The sequence below is a fragment of the Anthonomus grandis genome, chromosome 7 (assembly GCF_022605725.1).
Source record: "Anthonomus grandis grandis chromosome 7, icAntGran1.3, whole genome shotgun sequence".
Taxonomy (NCBI): Eukaryota; Metazoa; Arthropoda; class Insecta; order Coleoptera; family Curculionidae; genus Anthonomus; species Anthonomus grandis.
In genome coordinates, this window is record NC_065552.1 from 15,312,630 (window position 1) to 15,333,575 (window position 20,946).

At 32.4% G+C, this 20,946-nt stretch overlaps 2 protein-coding genes across 5 annotated transcripts in view; one reads left to right on the top strand and one right to left on the bottom strand.

Moving 5' to 3' along the window:
• Window positions 1–20,946, bottom strand: part of LOC126738159 (kinesin-like protein CG14535) — an 871,125-nt gene that overhangs the window by 135,727 nt on the left and 714,452 nt on the right. The gene's annotated exons all lie outside the window — the stretch shown is intronic.
• On the top strand, window positions 1,045–2,172 carry LOC126738186 (uncharacterized). The gene is made up of 2 exons (XM_050443397.1): window positions 1,045–1,130; window positions 1,291–2,172. Coding segments are annotated over exons 1-2 (696 nt in total). The 5' UTR covers window positions 1,045–1,128; the 3' UTR covers window positions 1,985–2,172.

Sequence of the window (20,946 nt, forward strand, 5' to 3'; positions counted from 1 at the left end):
TTTACATCTGAATTTTCATAAAATATAATGTGTATAAATGTGACATATAGGTGAATAACAAACAACCCGTAAGTGCACTTTTATTGTGACTTGTCGACTGTAAACAAACAGCTCAATTCAAAAACATATGACTTCACAATCCTTTTCTGATCAAGATCACCCAAATTCTGATAATGAAGCTAAATTTACTTGCTTCCTATAATATTTTATTTTCACATCACTTTAGCCTGAAAACCAAATTCTATTTTTAGATGTCTCAAATTACAAACACATCTTAGTTTAGCCCGGTGAAAACTGCAAAATTTTAAGAAAAATCTTCACGAAAAATTCGCAAATAGTACTCACTAATAAAAATCCAAAATTAAAGTCTTCGTCAATCCTAAATTACTTCAATTTATTTAAAACCCTGGTTACATCACTAAGTCTAAATTTGCATGTAACAAGCATAAATGCGACTAAAAAATTCATATAAATTGAAACACTTATTACCTAACAACACTTAGTACTACTTATGTAACAATCTTATCATTTCTCTATTTGATTACGATGATATAATTTATTCGTATAGTTTAATCTTATTTTTTAAATTATAAAATCAATAAAACCCTATATATGAAGCCCTTATTCTCTAGGTCTAGTCACCAGCATAATACGAGAAGAATTCAAATAAACTTTTTAGTACCTCACCATCAATCAAAATTGATGGTGCTGTTTTTCATATAGATACGTATCAGGTCTATATCGTAGTGACCTTAAAACCTTAAGCCTTTTGTAGTTGTTGTTTTCTAAAACTTTTTTTTACGCTCTATTATATCTCTTAAGAAATTAAAATTTTTCATGTATTATGACCCATTCAAATATTATATTATTTCAGTCACTATTACTAATCTCCCAACATATAAAATAAATTTTTTACTTTCGGTTTTTTGTTAACTTCGTGTTTATCGTGTGACATCCTGGTAATATTTACTAATTTTTATTGGAAAATATAGAACGAATTTCATTCAGTGTAGTTTAATAACAGCGGCAATGCTAAAATAGATTTCACATGTCAAGCACTTGCGCCTCCGCTGACACACATAATACGTTGTCTCTCTTAGGTTTTCTATATATCTATATCTCATACAAATGTAAATAGTATGTATACTATCGGTGAAGTTGTTGTAATTTCAATTCACCACTACTGCTATTATCTTTATCATACATCTTGCGTGTATCTATCTAAAATAACTAAAATCTCTGTGGCACCGGTAAGCAATTAAGTATATATAATTAACAATATTTTTTTAGGTGCAGCAAAATCTTTGATCTAGGCAGTCCCAGACAAAGACATTTCTTCCAAAGTTCAGATAAATGCTTATTGAACGGCTTAGTTATACCTGCTAGAAGTTTTGAAAACTATATTTCATCGCTGCTTCAGTCTCTGGAAAGGTATAGATATCAGATTTTGCATGTGCTAGTACAAGGCTCAAGCTGGCAAAGGACAGCTTTCGTCTTTTTTACTTCCTCGTTCATCCCAAGAACAAACTGTCACGCAGGACCAAGATCCGGATCTGCCAAACCTACATTTGCCCAATATTCACCTATGCCTCCTCCACATGGGCAGACATCCAGCCCCGTCGCATGCAGAGGCTGCAAGCTTTCTGGAAAACCGGGTTTTCCGGATTATGTAAGACGCACCATGGTACATGCGCAACACTACCATCCTGCGAGATCTCCAAGCTCAACCCTTGGTAGATCACCTGACGAAGTTGGACAAGTATCTAGCCACCGCTTTGGGGCACCACAACCTCCTGATTCGGATCTCTCATTCACACAAGCTTCCCTCCCCAATGCCCCATATCCCCTCCCCTCCCCTGGCGATACACTACGCAGGACTAACCCTTCTGGTGCGACAGACAAACCCTCCACCTCCACCCAGGTCAGCAAACTACTTTCCCCAACGGTCAGCGAGCCAGGGACCACAAAGATGCGGCACTCATAGTGCTAGTTTTATGTGTTCTTGTACATATTTATTAGTACCTTACCTTAGATTTTAAGACCTATGATAGTATAGATTAAGTTACAATTAGTTAAATAGATATGAAAATATATATTTTAATCTAGTTAAAAATATGCCAGTTTCAAAGTAATGTGCTACTGATAAATGATTGGTAATAAAAGAGCCTATACTCAAAAAGCATCTTTATCCCTGTCCCATTAGAATGCAATAAGAAGATTTGTAAGGTTGGCAAATAACTTAAGTGTTTTAGGTTTAACTTAAAACAATTTGCTTAAATTAAATTTTGAAGTAACGTAAAGTACCATCATCACGTGGTGCATGGATGTGATATAAAACAATTAAAAAGATTATTATTGGTTTTACATGTTAGCAAGTGTTGCATTACATTTTTATTGCTCTTCCGATTTTATTTATCTTGTGGTATTTTAATTGCTCTTGCTTATTATTTACTTATCGATAACAGAGATTATATACAACCACTATTAATTTCGATCGGTAAATGTTTGTTCCCTATAAATCATTACTCAAAATCTCAAAAAAAAACTGTGCAATTTTTAAAATTTATTATTTATAATATCTATTTATGCATTACTTAATGTCTAATAATATTAAGTACCTACAATATAATTCTTTTTTAATCTATTATTGCCTAAAATATGACAAAATAATATGTATAACAGTATATTAAACTTGATTTAGCTGCCATTTCTTATTTCATTAATCCTCGCAGATGCAGGGCTATATAAATAGTAGCTACTTTAAAACTGTAGTCTTTTTTAATACTTAAAAAAAATTATGATTTTAAGAGTACAAATGTAATTAATAACTTATCTGAGGTATACTATTTGATTCGGATTTCATTATATTACTTTTTCTCTATGGCTATTTGGTTGAAAAACATTACAAGAATATTTTATTGATTTTATTAGAAAAAAATTGAATAAAGAAGAAATTAGGATATAAAATTTCACATAAAAAGAAAAAGATAATATACATTAAACTAATAGATAATAATATTTTATAATTAGATATACTCTGATAAGGATAATAAAGGTGCAAACCGCGAAAAAGAGTTAAATAATTCATGTAGGTTAAAAAAGCTTATTACGCCCTAACAAGTTCCAGGATATCTGACTCTGGGGCATTATCCCTTTGATATATCCCACGTAAAATCCCCTTGCTTCATAAATATTGATTAAAACACTCGAAAATTTACGAGAGAAAATTCTTTATTACAATTTGGGGGATAGTAGAGTTATGTTGTCGTCATTTGAATTTTGCAAAGTATAAACTGCCTAGTGTCAATAAAACAGTCTTAAGAAAACACTCACCAGAAAAACAAATATTTTAGAAATTTGATAAACGGAGCTTTTTATCTTAATCAAAAATAAAATACGTTCTATTTTGACATTTTCTTTAACGGAAACAATAATTTTTCTTTAATAACTCAGCCAAGTGCGGACAGTCAACCGTTTATTGAGTTTTTACAGGTTCGAAGGGTCAGGAATAATGGTCCCAAAGGAAATTGGACCTTTCTAAAATGGTGTTTTATTGAAGACTCATTGAATTCTGCAGTTGGGCGCCTTTCTAGAGCGATATAAAATAAAAACATCATTAACGATCGGAAAATAGTATTTTAAAACTGTGATTCAATATTATACAAGTATTAAAAAATATATTTTTTATTAATGTGTACTAGTAGCACAAGGTTGTGAAAAAATAGCAAAATCGTTTACTTTAAAACTGACATGATCTTTGAAAAAGAAATATGTAAATTTATGCACAATCCTAGGCGACGGCGGCGGTTGTAACCTGAATTAGAATTTTGAGCTCTCATTAGAGTCTAGAGGGTTAATAACACAAAGCATATTTTACGTTGTGTATTTGGTATATACACACACGTGCGCACAGACATACGATGTTATCACAAAAGCGAAACTATGCAAAGAATCCAGTGCTGCACGGATGTAGGCTTTTTCAATTAAAAATACCTTTTGTGGGCTTATCTGAAGCCGCTTGTCCGTGCCGCGAGCTGGGAAAATTCAAAATTAAAAATGCTTTTTACGAGTTTCAAATATACTGCGTGTTTTACATATTATAAGCATAGTTAAATCGATCATTCAACACCAACTGTTAAATTATAGGTTACTGAGTTAAAATAAGATTTGATCTCCCAAACAGTAAAGGCATACGTCGCCAGATTATGAGCAAATCTCACGGGCCTCATTGATAATTATTATAACACGAAGGGCAGCATGAAGGGCTCTTCTAGGGCTCTCAAGGGCCCCGCGAGCATAAACTTAACACATCGGGGCGCCGAAGAACAGCTCACCCCCTTTATTTTGCATTAAGGTGTTTACTAAGGTGGAGGTTGGGAAGTTCGTTTGATATCTTATTTGAATAACGGCTAGTTATGAGTTGAACTAAATTGGTATAGTAAAATGGAAAAGTTATTTCTATCTATTATTATATTTGTAATTAAGATGCTGGTAGCGGCTTTCTTTTTTAAATTAAGAACATACTTATTGAAGTTTAACCTATTAGCCAGACAATTCAGTACTAACTGAATGGACCGAAACTGAACCGTGTTAAGCGGTGCTAGTTTACCAATTTATTGTTGTAAAGTACCATCTTCTAATGCTGGACACTATGCACTAAAACAGTCTGTGTTGTAGAGCTTGAGTGATTTCGCTCTTTGGTCGACTGAAAACGTGCCGAGCTGCAAACTTGACATGTTTACTGATTTTATTAACGTGAACAATGAAGGAATTTATTAAAGTCGTTATAGTTCGGCACAGGCAGTGACGATTTTCGGTACTTATTTTCGCAGTTAGCAAATATTGATGAAATTAGCGGGTTTGATATTCTAAGTAAAATTTATATACAGGGTGACAATTTGAAAACGAACAGCATTTATTGTTGCTTCTACCTTACCTCCTTTTTTATACTATAATAGTATAAAAATTAAGCGAAACAATTTTTGAGGTATTTGTTGTCCTGTTACTTTCAACCTTCTGACCATGTGCATCTACCCCTAAAATTTTAAATGGGAACTTCTAGTTTTTTTACCATTTTTGTACCTTATTAAATTCGATATAAACTGCATTTATTATTTTTTTCCAAAATCGTGATTTCACAAATGAGTGAAATTTAATGTAATATCTAATTCTAAAACGGAATGCATTCATCACCTTATAGCACTTGGTTTAAAAATGCTTGTACATACCAATACTATACAGTCCAAATTCTTCTATTTACTTATATTTTGTTTTCGATATCGGCACTCCAAAACATAAATCAATTTAATTTTTTTGCCGATTCCAACAAAACAAGATTATCGTTTTGCTTACGCATAATCGGTTCGCTCCTCATTAATAGAACTCTTGGTTAAATTTAGGTAGATGTTAGACATAACTATAGAACCTCTTATAGCTCATGAGGTGGAAAATCAAAGGGACGCCAATGGAAATCTTGCTCTAGATGAACTCACTTCCAGCTGGAAGCTGCACTTCCAAAAAGACAAAGCGCCGCCGCATTATGCACGCCCAGCAAAAGAGTGGTTGGATAATTATTAGTTAGAGCAGTGGATTAGTAGGAGGGACCCATAAAATGGCTACCTATGTCACCAGATCTGACACCACTAAATTTTTTCCTATGTGGTCACTTATTAATTCATGGTATTTAAAACTCCACCAGATTCAATTCAACAATTATAACAAAGTATTGTATACGAGTGTAGAAGTATTTTACCTTAAACTCTTTAAAACATCCGAGAATAGTTTGCATACCGGCTGTACTTGTGTTTTCAACAACACTATTAGATCCTTGAAAGCATTTACAATAAACAATTTCCTTAAATAATTACGAAATTTGCAGAACGATTTTTCCCACCGCAGACTGTGTTGTTGTTACACGCTCCTTTTTTTTTTTTTATGGTAAACACAAGCACAAGAGGAAAGTCCTATGTCACTCTTGGAGTGGTGCTTGCGCGGTGCTTTGCTCCTTACCTCGCATGGACCAATATGGTGGATAAGAATACTATGTTGTAGCGATACATATACGAGTATACTATATATTGCTATCATGGCATTGATAGCAACAAATCAATACCATGATTGCGATTGAATTAATAGCAATCTGACACGATAGCAATTGAATACTGATGAAACCTGACTGGATGCGTCGCACAGTGTGTACGTTCTTTAAGCGCGGACACCGACTTTTTCTTATGAGAACCTTAAGCTAATTGTCCCTTAATCACCGTTAGCGATATTGACGCTTTGTACCACCATTTAGTGTACTATTGTGTTTTATTCTTTAAAGCGCGTTTAGGTAAGATACCAAATTTGATCACTTAAAAAGCTTTCTTTAAAACGTCTTTTCAAAATCTTATTAACCATTATTGAATAAGTAAAAAGTTGGGAAATAAAGTGCTTGTACACATATTTGCCATTTGTTTTAAATAAGTTTTTAAATTACAGTTCTAGCTTCATAGTAAATTACAGGAATATCACCATTAATTAATGCTCGAGTGGAGGAAACTTTTAGAAATCAGCTTTGAATGTGTAACAAAGAAAAATGGTTGGACTTTGGTTCTCTGAAATTTTCAAAACTCCATAAAAATAAATAGCATAGCGTATATTTTCAATTAATAAAAATAAATTTAAAAGGGCATTTTTATTAAAGATTAAACTGTGACTGATCATTTTGCTGGACTTCTTGACTGCCAATGAGGTTTACAAGGTATTGTCTGACAGCCCATGAATATGCTTTTGGTTTTCCTGAGTAACTGATAACTGATTACATAGGATTTTACGTAACCACGTAAACTAGGCTAGTAACTTTCGAAGTACAAAAGCTTAGCATACTATCTTTAATAAATTTTTTCAGTCTACCCAAGCTCTTCTTTTAAACATAATATATTAAACTAAGATCATTGTTGCTAACACTAATAGGTCATCCAGATTGTTCTTTTTCTCTAAACATCATCCACCTCCAGTTTTTGAGCATTCATGGCGTACGCCTTTTGCATCCTTAAACTTTCGTAGCATCTTTTGAGTTGTTTGGCGATTTTATTATTAAAATTCATGCTAGTTGCATTAAATTCTTTGGCAATTTATTTACCAGGCTTCATGTTTCTCACAATTTGTACTTGCATTCATCTGTTTGTTTTCGATTACACTTTTATGCTTTAATGCAATGAAAAGCAGTAGATTCTACTTCATCATACTAAAATTTACGGATACTTTCCTCTTATTTTTATCATAGTAAAAATTTGGTACAACGGTATCCGTGCAAATAATCTTTAATTAGGAGGTCTTAAAATGTAAACAGTCTGATTGTTAATGGCATATAAGAAAAAGTCAGTACAAACGATCCTCCAATAAATGAAAATAATAGAATGCAAACTAATTTTCTGTTTAGTTAAACTCGTCCTTAAACGATGCAACATGTTCAGGTATTATTAATGTAAACCCAACTTCTCTTCCTCTATCAACGACAAGACACTTCCCTCCAATAAACAATTCCATTATGTCTAATCAAATTTAGCGCGAAACTGCAGATAAAATCTTATTAATTATTCATTCGGGAGAGAGTGCAATGAAAATAAAATTTGACAGGGCCCTGGCAGTCGGAATTATAAAGGGTTTGTCCGTCGGTCAATTAGCCACTGCAAAAACACCGGTCGGATCGCGACAGGCAGCCGTTACAAAAACAATCGCAAAAAGGGTCAAAGGGTCCAAGTATGGCCGGATGGAGGAAGGGAAACGACGATGCGGTAAGATTTTTTTGTTGTTCTTTCCAGTATGTTAAATACCTGCCAGTATGTTACTGAGGGTAGATTAGAAGTGATTATTACTAAAATATGATAAAAATTTTGTAACTGTAATTTTATTTTTACTTCTTTAAGTTCTGAAAAAAAGGTTTCATCATACTAGAAAAAAAGATATAGCCTAAACATTTTGTGATTGGAAATATCATGTCATAGGATGTCCTCCTACTTAATTAGCGTCTCTACCGATGTTAAAAATATCTTGCAGATTATCGCAGATAACAAAAAATGATAGTTAGCAAAATTTTTATCAGCCGAAGATATAAGAACATTGTAAAGGTTTTTAGAGTAACTTGGCCGAAGAAGCCATATTGAAAATTGTGACCAAAAAATATCGAGAAATAAGTGTTTTCGTTGCGGAAAATGTAGTTTTAGTGGTAGTGTTTCAAAAGTTCATGTTTAGTGTAGGCAGCAAATGCAAAATTAGCAGTCTCTGATAGTAAACAAGTAGTAGGCTGTTCTAACCTAAAAATATCGAGCACGACTCAATAGACAGAAAAGTTAGGTGCTGGCTTCGAATTTATGAAGCAAAAATACGTTGATGTGGAGAAGGATATTGCTTTTCTTAAATAAACAGTTAGGTTTCTCGAAAAATCGAGTTCATCACGACGTTAAGAGCTATATCAACCATAACAGAAGATAGTAAGGCATAGCGAGCAGCAACTTCTGACTTTGGCATTGATGACAAAGATAGGGCGAGCAATGACATTGTTGATGACGATGTTTTTATTTGTAACAAAAGTCAAAATGAAAAGTTTCTGCAAAGAGAAATGATAAATGGACCTAGATAGTGAGATTAAAACCAAAAAATTGTTGCGATGTGCCCCAGAAAGTACTTCAAATTTAAGTTACCCAGAGAAAACAGTGGATTTTTGTTTCAGGTTTAGACACAAAAACAGACATACATACCAGATGTTGTACATACAATTGAAGACCTTGGGGCAATAAGGATATAAGCCACATAATATACCTGAATATTATTGGATTGTTTTCTCGAAGGACCACTCATCCAGCTATGAAACACGTTCAATTTTTAGACATATTTTTTATTTAAACTAATTACTTTTACAAGTTAAGGAAAAGGTTTAGAACTCGATAGATAATTATAATATTATATGCTCGTTCACGTTCTTGTTCTTCATGATGTAATAATAAGCCCGCTTACACCCGCACAATCCCCTCTCGCAGATGACGCTCGCTTCCCCTCTCTCTCTCTTTCATGTGCAGTGTGGTGCGGTGGCTAAGGTTTGATTTACCGAACACCGTTTCTATAGTATGCGTACGGAACAATACCAAATGACGACTTTCGCATTTCTCTAATGATTCTTAAGCAAAAAAATGTGGCATAAAATTTGCAAACTTATAGTCGTATTTATAGGTTTTCTTTTCCTTTTAACAATTTTAAAATAGTTCTCTTTTGTCAAAAATTTGTAATATAATATTTTTAATTGACATGTTCTGCACCTAGTTTCTTTTATGTCAAAAAATTTAAGTACTTGTGGCTTATATCGTTATTGTACAAAAAATATTAGCGTTATTATCTTCTTTTTTAGGAAACCAATGGAGGCATGGCAAGGGTTACAACTATTTCTAAAATAACAGAACATCCAATTGAAGCATATGATGAGAATCCTAGTACTTCAAGAGGACCTTTACCTACTCCGGAGAAGAATACACCCTCAAAAATGAAAAACTGAAACAAACCTAGGTCACAGCTACAACTGCTCGCGAGGATAAGAAATAAAGGCTCGGGAAATTGGAAAACCATGTACGTGCAAAAATGGTTGTCGCCAACTATTGGAAAGAAAGGAAATTTTTATATTCAATTCATTTTGGGACCTCGGCGACTATAATAAGCAAAATATTTACCTATTTTCGTTATTGAAATCTGTGCCCAAAAAGAGAACATATAAGAAGAAGTGTAAAAAGGAAGTATCCTCAAGAAAATTTAACATACATTATTTTGTTAAAGTTAACGGGATTAACGTAAAAATTTGCAGAGAAGAATTTATTGGAATTCATGGTCTCCAAAATTCTAAAAACAGGATACAACTTCTCTCTAAACAAATCGCAGAAGGTTGTTCAACTCCTAATTCTGACAAAAGAGGCACTTATTCTAATAGGCGAAACAAAGTAAGTTTAGAAACTTATCAATCGGTTAAAAATCACATTGATTCTATCCCTAAATACACATCACATTACAGTAGAAAAAAAATCCACAAAAAGTTTATTTGGATCATGATCTAAGTATTTCTGCTTTATGTAAAGACTACTATGTTACGTGGTGCCAGCAAAGAAATATTAAGCCAGCTTCTGAAGATAAATACAGACGTATTTTTTCAACAGAATACAATATAGGATTTAAGCTTCCAAAAAGCGACACATGTAAAACATGCGATCGGTATATGGTTGAACTTCTGAACGAAACTCTTTCTGAAGAAAAGAAGAAAGAAATTTCTGTCCAAAAAAAATTTTACCTAAAAAAAACTGCTGCTCTTCAAGATAATTTAAAAAAAGAAACTGAAATTGCAAAGGAATCTAAAGATACTTGTGTAATATCGTTTGATCTTCAACAGGCTTTACCAGTACCAAATCTGACTGTAGGGCCAACATTCTATTTAAGAAAAGCGTGGGTGTACAACTTGGGCATTCATGACTGTGGAACTGGAAAAGAGTATATGTATACGTAGTCAGAAAACACTGCTAAACGTGGAAGTGATAAAGTTGCAAGCTTTTCAGCATAATTTTCAGATCTCAGATTTCAAATTTTAGATAATTGCACCGGCCAAAATAAAAATTGGTCCATAATGTGTCTTTGGCAAAATTTGGTAAAATATGGAATATTCGAAAGTATTGAGCATAGGTATCTCATAGTTGGGCATACCCAGTTGCCAAGTGATCGCGACTTTGCTATTATTGAGAAGTACAAAAGGCATTACATGAAGTGTGCCTATGTTCCAGCCGATTGGTATAGTGCTGTTCAAAACTATAAAAGAACTAACCCTTTTAAAGTGGTTGAAATAAAGCAAAGAGATATTTTATCTTTTAAGGAACTACAAGCTCAGATTACAAAAAAGACTTTAACCGATGAAAAAGAAAAACTTCAGTTTAGCAAAATATGTTGTGCAAAATTTAATAAAAGAAATCACAATGAAATGCTCATAAAACACTGCTTCAATGAAGAGTTTAAAATCTGCAATATTGGAAAAAGGGGTCAAAAAAACGCAGTATTAATAAATCTAAATGATATAAAACAAAAATACAACGGACCTGTTCCATTAAATCCGAAAAAAATACAAAATCTGATCGAGCTTTTACCTTACATTCCCCCGGTATACATGGAATTTTGTAATGAAGTCGGTGCCGCACCAAAGGCACAACGACAAGAACTACGTACTAATATGAAGTGAAACAAATTGACGAATTTTCCGATCTTTTTAATGTATTTAACAAAAACATTTTTAATGTGCTTTTTTTTGCGACTTCGCTTAGAACTTTTTTTTTTCCAAACATTACTACCAATAAACTTTTATTAAATATAATTTTTTTTTGTAGTCCATTAAATTCCAAATGTTCACAACAAAATAACATGTAGTTTAATTTAATATAAATAAATAGTTTCGTTAAAAAAAAATTATAAAAATTAATTTTATATAAGAAAAATACGATTTTAAACAAGTATTTAGTGATTTTTTTTTAGGAAAAATGGTATAAGCCACCTTTTCTTCATATTTTTATTTTTTTTGCAAAAATTTAAAGGTCTATGTGAACCTTCTTTATTTCATACGCTAATAAACATAATGTTATTTTTTAAACTAAATGTCTTTTTTATTTAACATAATTAATCCGATTTCAGGATTTAAAAAATATTTTAAAAATTGATTTTCTCAAAACTAACGTTTTGTGGCTTTCTTGTTGCCCCAAGGTCTTCAATTCTTGGAAGCCAATATTATGAAGAAATGCATTTATGAAAAGATAGTGACAAAGCCTAAACAAATAGCGTCATTTAGGCTCGGTCTTGCTAAGGACAAAAAGAAGGTGGTGCTGAACATTCAACGTCACAACGATAACAGAGGTCCCCTAAAGTAGATCCAATAGACCGGGTAAGCCCTTGGAAGTCCATTGAAAAGGGTAGTAAGAAACAAAATGTTCCGAACAAATATTCGCCACTCCAATGTTAGATCTGCGAGGAACTGTATAGGTCAGCTAGAATCGTTTATGACTGAGAAAAACATAACAAGGCTTTCTTTATCTGAGCATTAATTAAAACAAGGTTAAATTTATTTTTATTTCTTTAAATAATTATTTCTTATGTAATTGGACTACCAGAGAAAATATTATGAGAGAAGGTTTCTCAATATTGTGAGGCAGAAAATTTGCTTATGATTTTAAACCTATTTTATAACAATAAATGAAGAAAAATGTCTGGAAAAGTTAGTCTTAGTGATTCAGGTGGCGAAAATTAGGTGCCTGTTAAGTTTTTAGGAATATATCTTGTTCCCCGTCTTCACTGAGAGGCTCACGTAGATGCTATCTCTGGGAGAATGCGCCCAACAGTTTTTCTGCTTCGTGGCCTTCAGGTGTAATATAAGTGTATATGTAGAAGTTTTGCTGTCTGTTATGTTCTATTTTACTCTGTTATGACTTATGTAATTATAGTTGGGGGAATTATAGTATAAGGTGAAGCGGCTGGATGAATTTTTTTAAATAAATAAATAAACATTATAACAATTATAAGGACACCGATATTAAAGAAACAAAGTCAGCCTTTGCAAATCATCTTTTATCGACTGGTCATAATTTTTCGGTGTCGGATGATGTAACTATATTACATGAGTGTGGAAAAGGTAAAAAACTAGATCTCCTCGAAAAGCTGGAGATTACAAGAGCTAAGAGAAGCCCAATATTAAATTGTGTCAATGATATCTTTAATTTCGAACCTAATCTCATTTTCAATAATCTCCAATATAAAAAAAAAAAATTAATCTTGTCTCATATAACGTAATTACTCGCATCCTACATCATTACCCTGGTTTGACGACAAGGTATACGCTTCGGACTTCAGTTCCAATGGTCTCTGGTTCGATCCCTGTGTTTTTTGATTTTTTTTTGTTTTTTTTTTTGGTATATTTTTTTTCATTTCATAATTGTATTTGTTTTAAATCTTTTTAAAATAATATGTAAAAAATTTACTGGATGTGATATTTGGCGTTTTAAAATTCATATTTTAGTCAATAACGATACACGCGATGGTGTAAACTTATTTTATTTTTATTTATGTTAGTGTGAGTCAGTGTGCAGTTTTTTGTATTTAGATAGGTATGTCTTTGCTGTTAATTAGCGTTCTGTTCCGTATTATTTAATTTTGTTAATTTTACTTAGGTCTGATGATGCCCTAATGCGGCGAAACGCGTAACCTTTAAATAGACGCTTGATTTATGAGACTTGGACTTTAAGTTTACTAAGTACTTTCTCCCCCCATTTGTTCATATACTTAAGTCTCTTTGAGAATATTGGATTATTATTTTGAATTTATTTTAACAAAATATTGTGTATACCTAAAACAAAAAAAAAATTTAAATTATCTAATTTTTTTTATAAACCACTAAAATTCAACTAGATATCTAGAGAGTGTTTCAACTTTTAGATTATAAAAATGTTAAAATAAGTTAAAAACATTAATTTTTAATTTGCATTAAACTATTTAAGCATTCATCAGTTATTTAATTTTATTGTTAATGTATCTTTAGCATCATTAATTACTCATTCATTTATTTTATTGTATATGCTCAATAATCTCTTATTACAAAAAAGCCAATCTAAAATATTTTTCAATTAATTTCGCCCCCTATTCTGAACAAACAAATCGCAAACACCCATCAGCACTCACTTTTAATTCGATTAAATGCAAAAATAAAACGCAAAACCGGGTACGAATTCAGACAAAAGCACTGCCTGCATAATATATACAGTTCATTTGCGCAATATTCTATTTTATAAAGGTGCATATATACTTTTTACAAAGAGACCCACCCGCTGACAGCTGATAGGATTCACAGTGAAAAATGATAGTGTACTCTTTTTATTTGCTCCTGGTTCAGTTTTTATAGATTTAGGTTTGCAAAATCAGCGCCATAATAAAAAAAATATTGTGGGAAGTGTATTTTTTTAACGTTTACATACAATAAAATAAAAGGAATAAAGAAATGTTTCATTAATGTAACTTTGTATTAATTTTATCATACTGTTTAGACATAAATGGGTTCAATCTAACATCAGCCATTTAACATCTTGTCAAAGGCATATTATCATTGTTTGCAAAGTATATTATTTAACAAGACGATTAAAAATGGTTTGGTTTATTGTGTGTTTGCATGGTGCACTGTTGAATTTTAAAGCGCAATTATTTTTTTCTCAAGTCTTTATGGTTGTTTATACCCCATCCAAAGAGTTTAAATTATTAAATAGTTTTATAGAGGTTATATTTGGCAGTACAATATATGAATTTGTTTTTTCTAATTACATTAGAAAATAAACCGGTTTCTTGCGAAAAAACAATTTTAAGCGTGGTTTTGAATTTTTTGGGCATAGCTATAGACAATAGTTAACTTGAAAAGATGTCTCGATAAGTCATATAAAAATAAAAATAATTTATTAGTATAAATGTTTGGGCAAGTAGTACCAGATATTAAGGTCCGATTTTGAAGACTATTTGGAGAACATGATTCCTTTAGCAAATTAAAAACGAAATATTGCAAAAATTTTAAAAATGAAAAATTAAATATGGCGTCTATAAGAAAAACACAAGGTATATATGATTGCCAAAAGACGCAACGTTATTTTAAAAATTTAAAAACAATATCATGTAGCATGAAAAAAGTGGCAATGCAAATATGTAAATTTCTTGAGATTGTCCATGGAAGAATAGTGGCTTTACTTAAAGAAGGCCATTCTCAAAGGTTGTGGCTAATACAGTGGGGGTTTGGCAAAGTGATTTGACTCGCACTTGGAATCGTTATCTTCAGAATAATTCTCTTAGCAATAGATGGCGTGTAACTAATCAACAACGCAACCGTTATATTCACGTAACTATTTAAAGAAACTCAATTATGGCAATACCAGTAGTCCAAAGATATATGCGTGATGCTTTGGGAGTATAAGTATCGGTCTTTACTTTGCGGAGGCGAAAACTGGTAACAAGTTTGAGGTATCGCTGAGCTATAAAAGTACCCCGACGTGCACATCTCGTATTATCCTTTGTCCAATGAAGTGCTCGCTAGGCTAATCATCTCCAATTTTTTCTTTCAAGGCAGTGACCGATGACAGATACGTGAGGGAGATTCTAGACCCTTTCATCAGATAGCGACGAGCTATTGGTAAGGCCTTCGTATTTGTGGATTATTACGCCAGATGTCACTGTATTAGCTGTAAATGAGCATCTGGAATCGAAAGGCATCCATCCTTTGGATTGACCCGCACTATCGCCAGTCATGAATCCCATGAAACATGTTCGGGAGATACTTTCCAGGATAGTGGCAGCACGCGAAAGCTAATCTAGGACTATACAAGAGTATATTCATGCTGCTCGAAGATGGCAGAATATTCCTAACAGCAGACCTCCAATCTCATAAACAGTATGAAGAAATACACGGAACTATATTTTTTTAGGAGCATTTTAGTTGTTTTCTTAATTGTAAATAATTAATTAATAGGTCTCTAATCTATTTTTGCCGTTAATAAAATTTTCCAAAATTTAGGGGGATGCAAAACTTTTCATTCCATTTGCTTAGAAAATCTAAATTAGAAAAGTATTTTAAAAATGCCTGAACGTGTGGTATTTTGTGAATCTTGATTGAAAGTAATACACTTACCCCAATCAAAGTCAAATAATGAGTAACATAATTATCAGATTTGATGTTTGAATATCAAGGTAATTCAAACAAAAAAATAAAAGTGTTTGTCAAACCCTATCAAACTATTTTATTTTTTGCAAATCGGTTAAAATAGGAACACTAAGGTGGACACACTGTATATACTAACTTAATTATAAAATAAAGCAAAATAAAATATTCATGATCAAAATAAGGTAAAAATGATTCTATAACTTATAGAATTCACGTCCCATCTTTAATCTAATTTATTACAACAAATTGAGAAAAATTTATATGTTGTTCAAAACTCATAGAAAAATAAATTTGGAATAGCTCAGCCTAAAAATTAGTAGTTTCTCGACCAAATCTATTATAAGAAAATATCTCGGATTTATTTTGTGAAATTAACATATTTAATATTGTATTAATAATTTTTAGGATTGATAGAGTATTTATGTATAGACGAAAAACTAACGTAATTCATTCTATTTACCTTTTTGCAAAAACAAGAACAAAATTCGATAAATCTAAACCAATAACAACTTCGTTGGATTTGTCGTGACCAATTGGCGAGGATTGATAGAACCCTAAGGGGTATTGTAGTGAATGAATAGAGAAACCTGTAATTTATCCTTTGAACTTTTGCCGCTTAAAGGTTTAGTTTTACTTTACAATACATATTCTTTAGCTTAGCTAGATTTTATAAAATTCATTTATAAACAATTATAAATGAATTATATAAACGCTAATATTGAAATTAAAGCCAAAAGCGTTCCAAACTGCGACACGTCGCCGGTGTGAATAAGATAATTGGTGGTTGATAGCCTTGATAATTTGGATTGCCGATTCCTAATAGATCGCAAAGACACGCCGATCGCCAATTGCGGGATTTTCGTAAACACTAATAGTGCGAGATAAAAGTGCGGTTTAGTTGGTGGGGCTCGCGATTGCGATTAACTGCAGCAGTAATATATAGAACGTTTAATTTTTTGATTTTGATTGCGATTTGGATTAGATTTCTGATGAAAGTCAATACCAGTATTAAGTATAATTATCTTAAAAGAAGAGTAAAAAGAACAATGGCTCTAATTGACATTATTAGAAAAGAAACGATGTGGAAAACACGATGTAATTACACACTACCATATCAGAATCTTAAATAGAACACCTTGTATATTCTTACTCAATATGAAAGGTCGTTTCCTCCTGATTCCAAAAATTCTATATTTGTTAGACTCTTCTCCGCGAGTTTTCAAGATATGCGACTATAATCCTGCCATAAGCACAATGTGTAGAAAAAAGAAGGGAAAAAATCAGTAGCTTTTTAATGCAACTATTGCATGATTATTATGGTAGGTTAAGTCGCATATCTAGAAAACCATTAAAGATAACTTTATCAAGCATTGAATTGAATTTTTGGAATCAGAAAAAAGGATCTGGACTTCTAAGAAAAAAGATACAGAGTTTCCTTAAAAGGATTTTTAAATTTTGGCTTGTATGTTTTTTGCCGCAACTTTAATATTTTCAAGGTAGGTCTCCATCATGAATCTTAAAAGTTATATTTTAGAGTTTTTTGCCTATAAGGTATGGTTTCTAATGTCTTAAGATTTCCAGACTTTTTGCTCTCTGTATACATTTTTTACTAGTAAAAAATTATTTGACGGCTTTAAACCTAAGCGCAAAAAGTAAACACAAAATTAAATACTTACATAGCTGCAACCATTAACGAAGAAGAAAATACATAAATGAAACTAACTTATTGACTTCTTCTACTGAAAACCTTTTTTGAAATTTTTTTTCATTGAATTTCGCCATTTCTACTAAACGACTGCAATTTGACTGGTCCATCCATCCAGCGTTGCCAGGTCTACTGTTTTAGCGGTAAATCTACCGTTTTCATGCTATAACTATCGCTCTACTGCAAAGCTATTAAAGTCTATTGTTAAAACTTTTAATCTTACGTTCAAAATAATTTTAAAAAAATATAGAAAAACATAACAGAATATTAAAAATTATACATAATAACAATATATTGTGAGCCTAAAACATGAAGTGATAGCAGCGACACTAAGTTTTTTTACCGTCTCTGTCGATTCGAGATTTTCGCTTCGGGGATACCTCCGTGTCTTAAAAAAAAGTCAGGTGATGAACACCCTCGTCTTCGCATATGACAAATAGTTATTAGATAAATTATTGGCCTTTTTTGACAAGATTAGCAGTAATTTCTAATTTGGTTCGTACACCTATTAATCATAATACATATATGTTCAATTTTTGTAGTTTAAGTTTTAGGAGGGCTAATAATAATAACAATGAGGTACGTCGAATATTATAATTTTTTTTGTTTTTTAACTTATAATAACACTAAAGGTGCATTCAGTGCAGATATTGCAGCTGAAACGTAAAGTGGTCTAAAAATTAAAAAAAAAGAATTTCCTAATATCCTAGCTCCTGAAATATCAAAAACAGAAGACTATTGGAAACTGGCCACAGAAATATTAATGTTCGGAAAAGTTGCAACTTTTAAGGCATCACAGTAGTAAAACATGCCAAAATATTGAAGTTAAAATAATACTTTTTTTCCTATAAACATGTATCCTAAAATGCACCCAGTCAGAGCTTTAGCGTGCGCAAATTACTTCAAGAAAATCGATTATTTATAACACTGGCTACAGTCATGCGTCAATTGAAAATTTACAAGTCCCCGTTTTTTTGGGTACTCTTGATATTTTCCGTACCAAATATAGTGTAATCCCAATTTTAGGGGTGGATTTGGGGCGCTTTACCCTTATGATGGCCCCCGTCTTATGTTTTTGATTAAAATCTAGCAACACGATCTGGTTTTGCTAATTTTTTGTTTTTTTCAGTTTTTTTTACAGCTAATCGTTTCCAATAAAATCGCTTGTAAACGATAGCGGAGCCTTATTAAATCCCATTAAACTATCAAATTAGAAACAAACAGGTCGGCTGTGACGATGCTTCAACTTTTATTCCTGCTTAATATCTAAGTTTTAAATTAAAATGTAGTAACAATGAAATAATAATAATGTTATAAATGAAATGGCCTTCCCTTGCGGTGATACAGCCCTTCATTCTCGTCCGCATAGAATTTCTTACGTGCCTTGAATTTCAGAGAGTGTTTCGTAAAACTTGGAAGACATTAATGATACGCTGATGGAGAATCTAAATTAAAGGCACCGACCCTGCATCATAAATTAGTCCTTTTACATATTCCCAAAAAAAAATCAAGCGGGTTGCAATCTGGGGAGCGTGAGGGCCAAGCTATTGGACCCGCTCAGCCAATCCATCGATTGGGAAAAGTACGGTCTAAATAATTGCGTACTGTTACCCGAAAATTAGGGGAGAGGGCCGTCATGCATAAGCTACATGTTCACGTACGATTAACGGCACATTTTCCAGTAAACCATGTAAGTTTTTGTCAAAAATCTAAGTAAACGTCACCATTTAAAATTCGCGGAAGAGAGAAGAATCCAATTATTTCATCTCCAACGATCCCTGCCCATACGTTCAGACTAAACTATTGCTGCTGATGTAATTGTGTGATGTCGTGCGGATTTCCGAATGCTCAAAGATGTACATTGCGAAAATTCACAACCCCCTCTCGCTTAAATTAGGCTTCGTCTGTGAAAAAGATACGGAATAAAAAATTAGGATTCCTCGTAAACATGTAAAGTGCTAAGTTGAAGAATTCCAACCGTAGCGGAAAATTTTGAGATAGCAAACCTTAAACGCGCAATCTTGTAATAAGGGTATAAGCTGAAGTGATGCAAAACCCTCCAGATACTTACATGACAAACACCCTAATCCCGCGCCATTTGTGTAGTACTTAAGCCAGGATTATCGTCAAAGCTATTTAAAATCTGCTCCTCTGTCGCTGAATTTCGGACTCCTTGTGGTCTGCTGACATCGCCTCTGGAAGTCTGAAAGCTTCCGTATTCCCGGAGGTACCAATGAGAATTTGTAAAAGTCCGCTTATTGGAGACATGGCGTTTACGAAATCTTATTGCATATAATCTTTGTGCTTCTAGCGCACTACCATCCGGTAGACCATAAATAAAATGAATGTCAGCAAGATGTTCAAATGAATATGGTTCACTTGAACATCTAATTCCATTTTAATCTTATTAAAACGAAAATTTTAACTAAGACGAAAAACACAAGAACGATAACAATAATGATTTTAAAGATATCTAAGTGACAAGAATTAAAAACGCCAGGTATTTACTTATATGACATAAAAGTTATTCAACAGAGACATAAATCTTAGCAGTCACGGCCACTTCTTTTTTCTGATTTGATAGTTTAATCGGGCTTAAAAATGCTCTACTTTCGTTTACCAGGAGTTTTGTCGAAAATGATTAATTGTATCGAAAAAATACAGAAGGCAAAAATTTTACATACATACACCATTTTTGGGATGGAAAATGTCAAGAACACCTAAAAAATTGGCGACATGCAAATTTTCAGAAGATTTGACGCATAAAGTTTGTTTCCAATAATCGATTCTCTTCAAGCAATTTGCGCAGGCTATAACTCTAAGCGGGTGCATTTTAGGACACATGTTTATAGAAAAACAAAAGTCTTATTTTGCTCTTAAAATATTTGCACAGAATTCTGTAAAATAATTATTATAACACTCTATTTATTATACTGGTTAAGGTTATGCCAAAAGGTATTCTACTCTAGAAAAAAAGTAGACTGCTATATTTCAGCATTGACAGCGAAGCATAATTTGCTTCGAGAAGCAGAATATCTTCGATCACTTATTTTCAAGGTATGCCCCGATTCCGAAAATTGCGCAAAATATTACATGTGGCAGAACAAAGACTACTGTCATAATTAAAAATGTAATTGGCCAATGGGGCTAATACTTTATGTGCGATTTTGATGACATCCAAATTTTCTTCGATAATAGATGAGTCAACGGATTTAAGTATTAGAAAACATTGGATTACTAATGCCCGATATTTTCATCAATAAATTCATTTTACTAGAAATATTAAACAAAAATATTTATATACCTAACGTTTTGTCGTTATATTTTCTATTATATTATATTAGTGTTTTTTAGAATCCATGATGCATTACCAACTTTAATTTTAACGTTAACTGAAAAACAGTTTCAAAGCACAAGATATTTACAGAGAAATCATTACCATACCATTTTTTGAGGAAAAACAGATTCCCTTTTAAAAAACCTTATTGCTTTTGTATCTGAT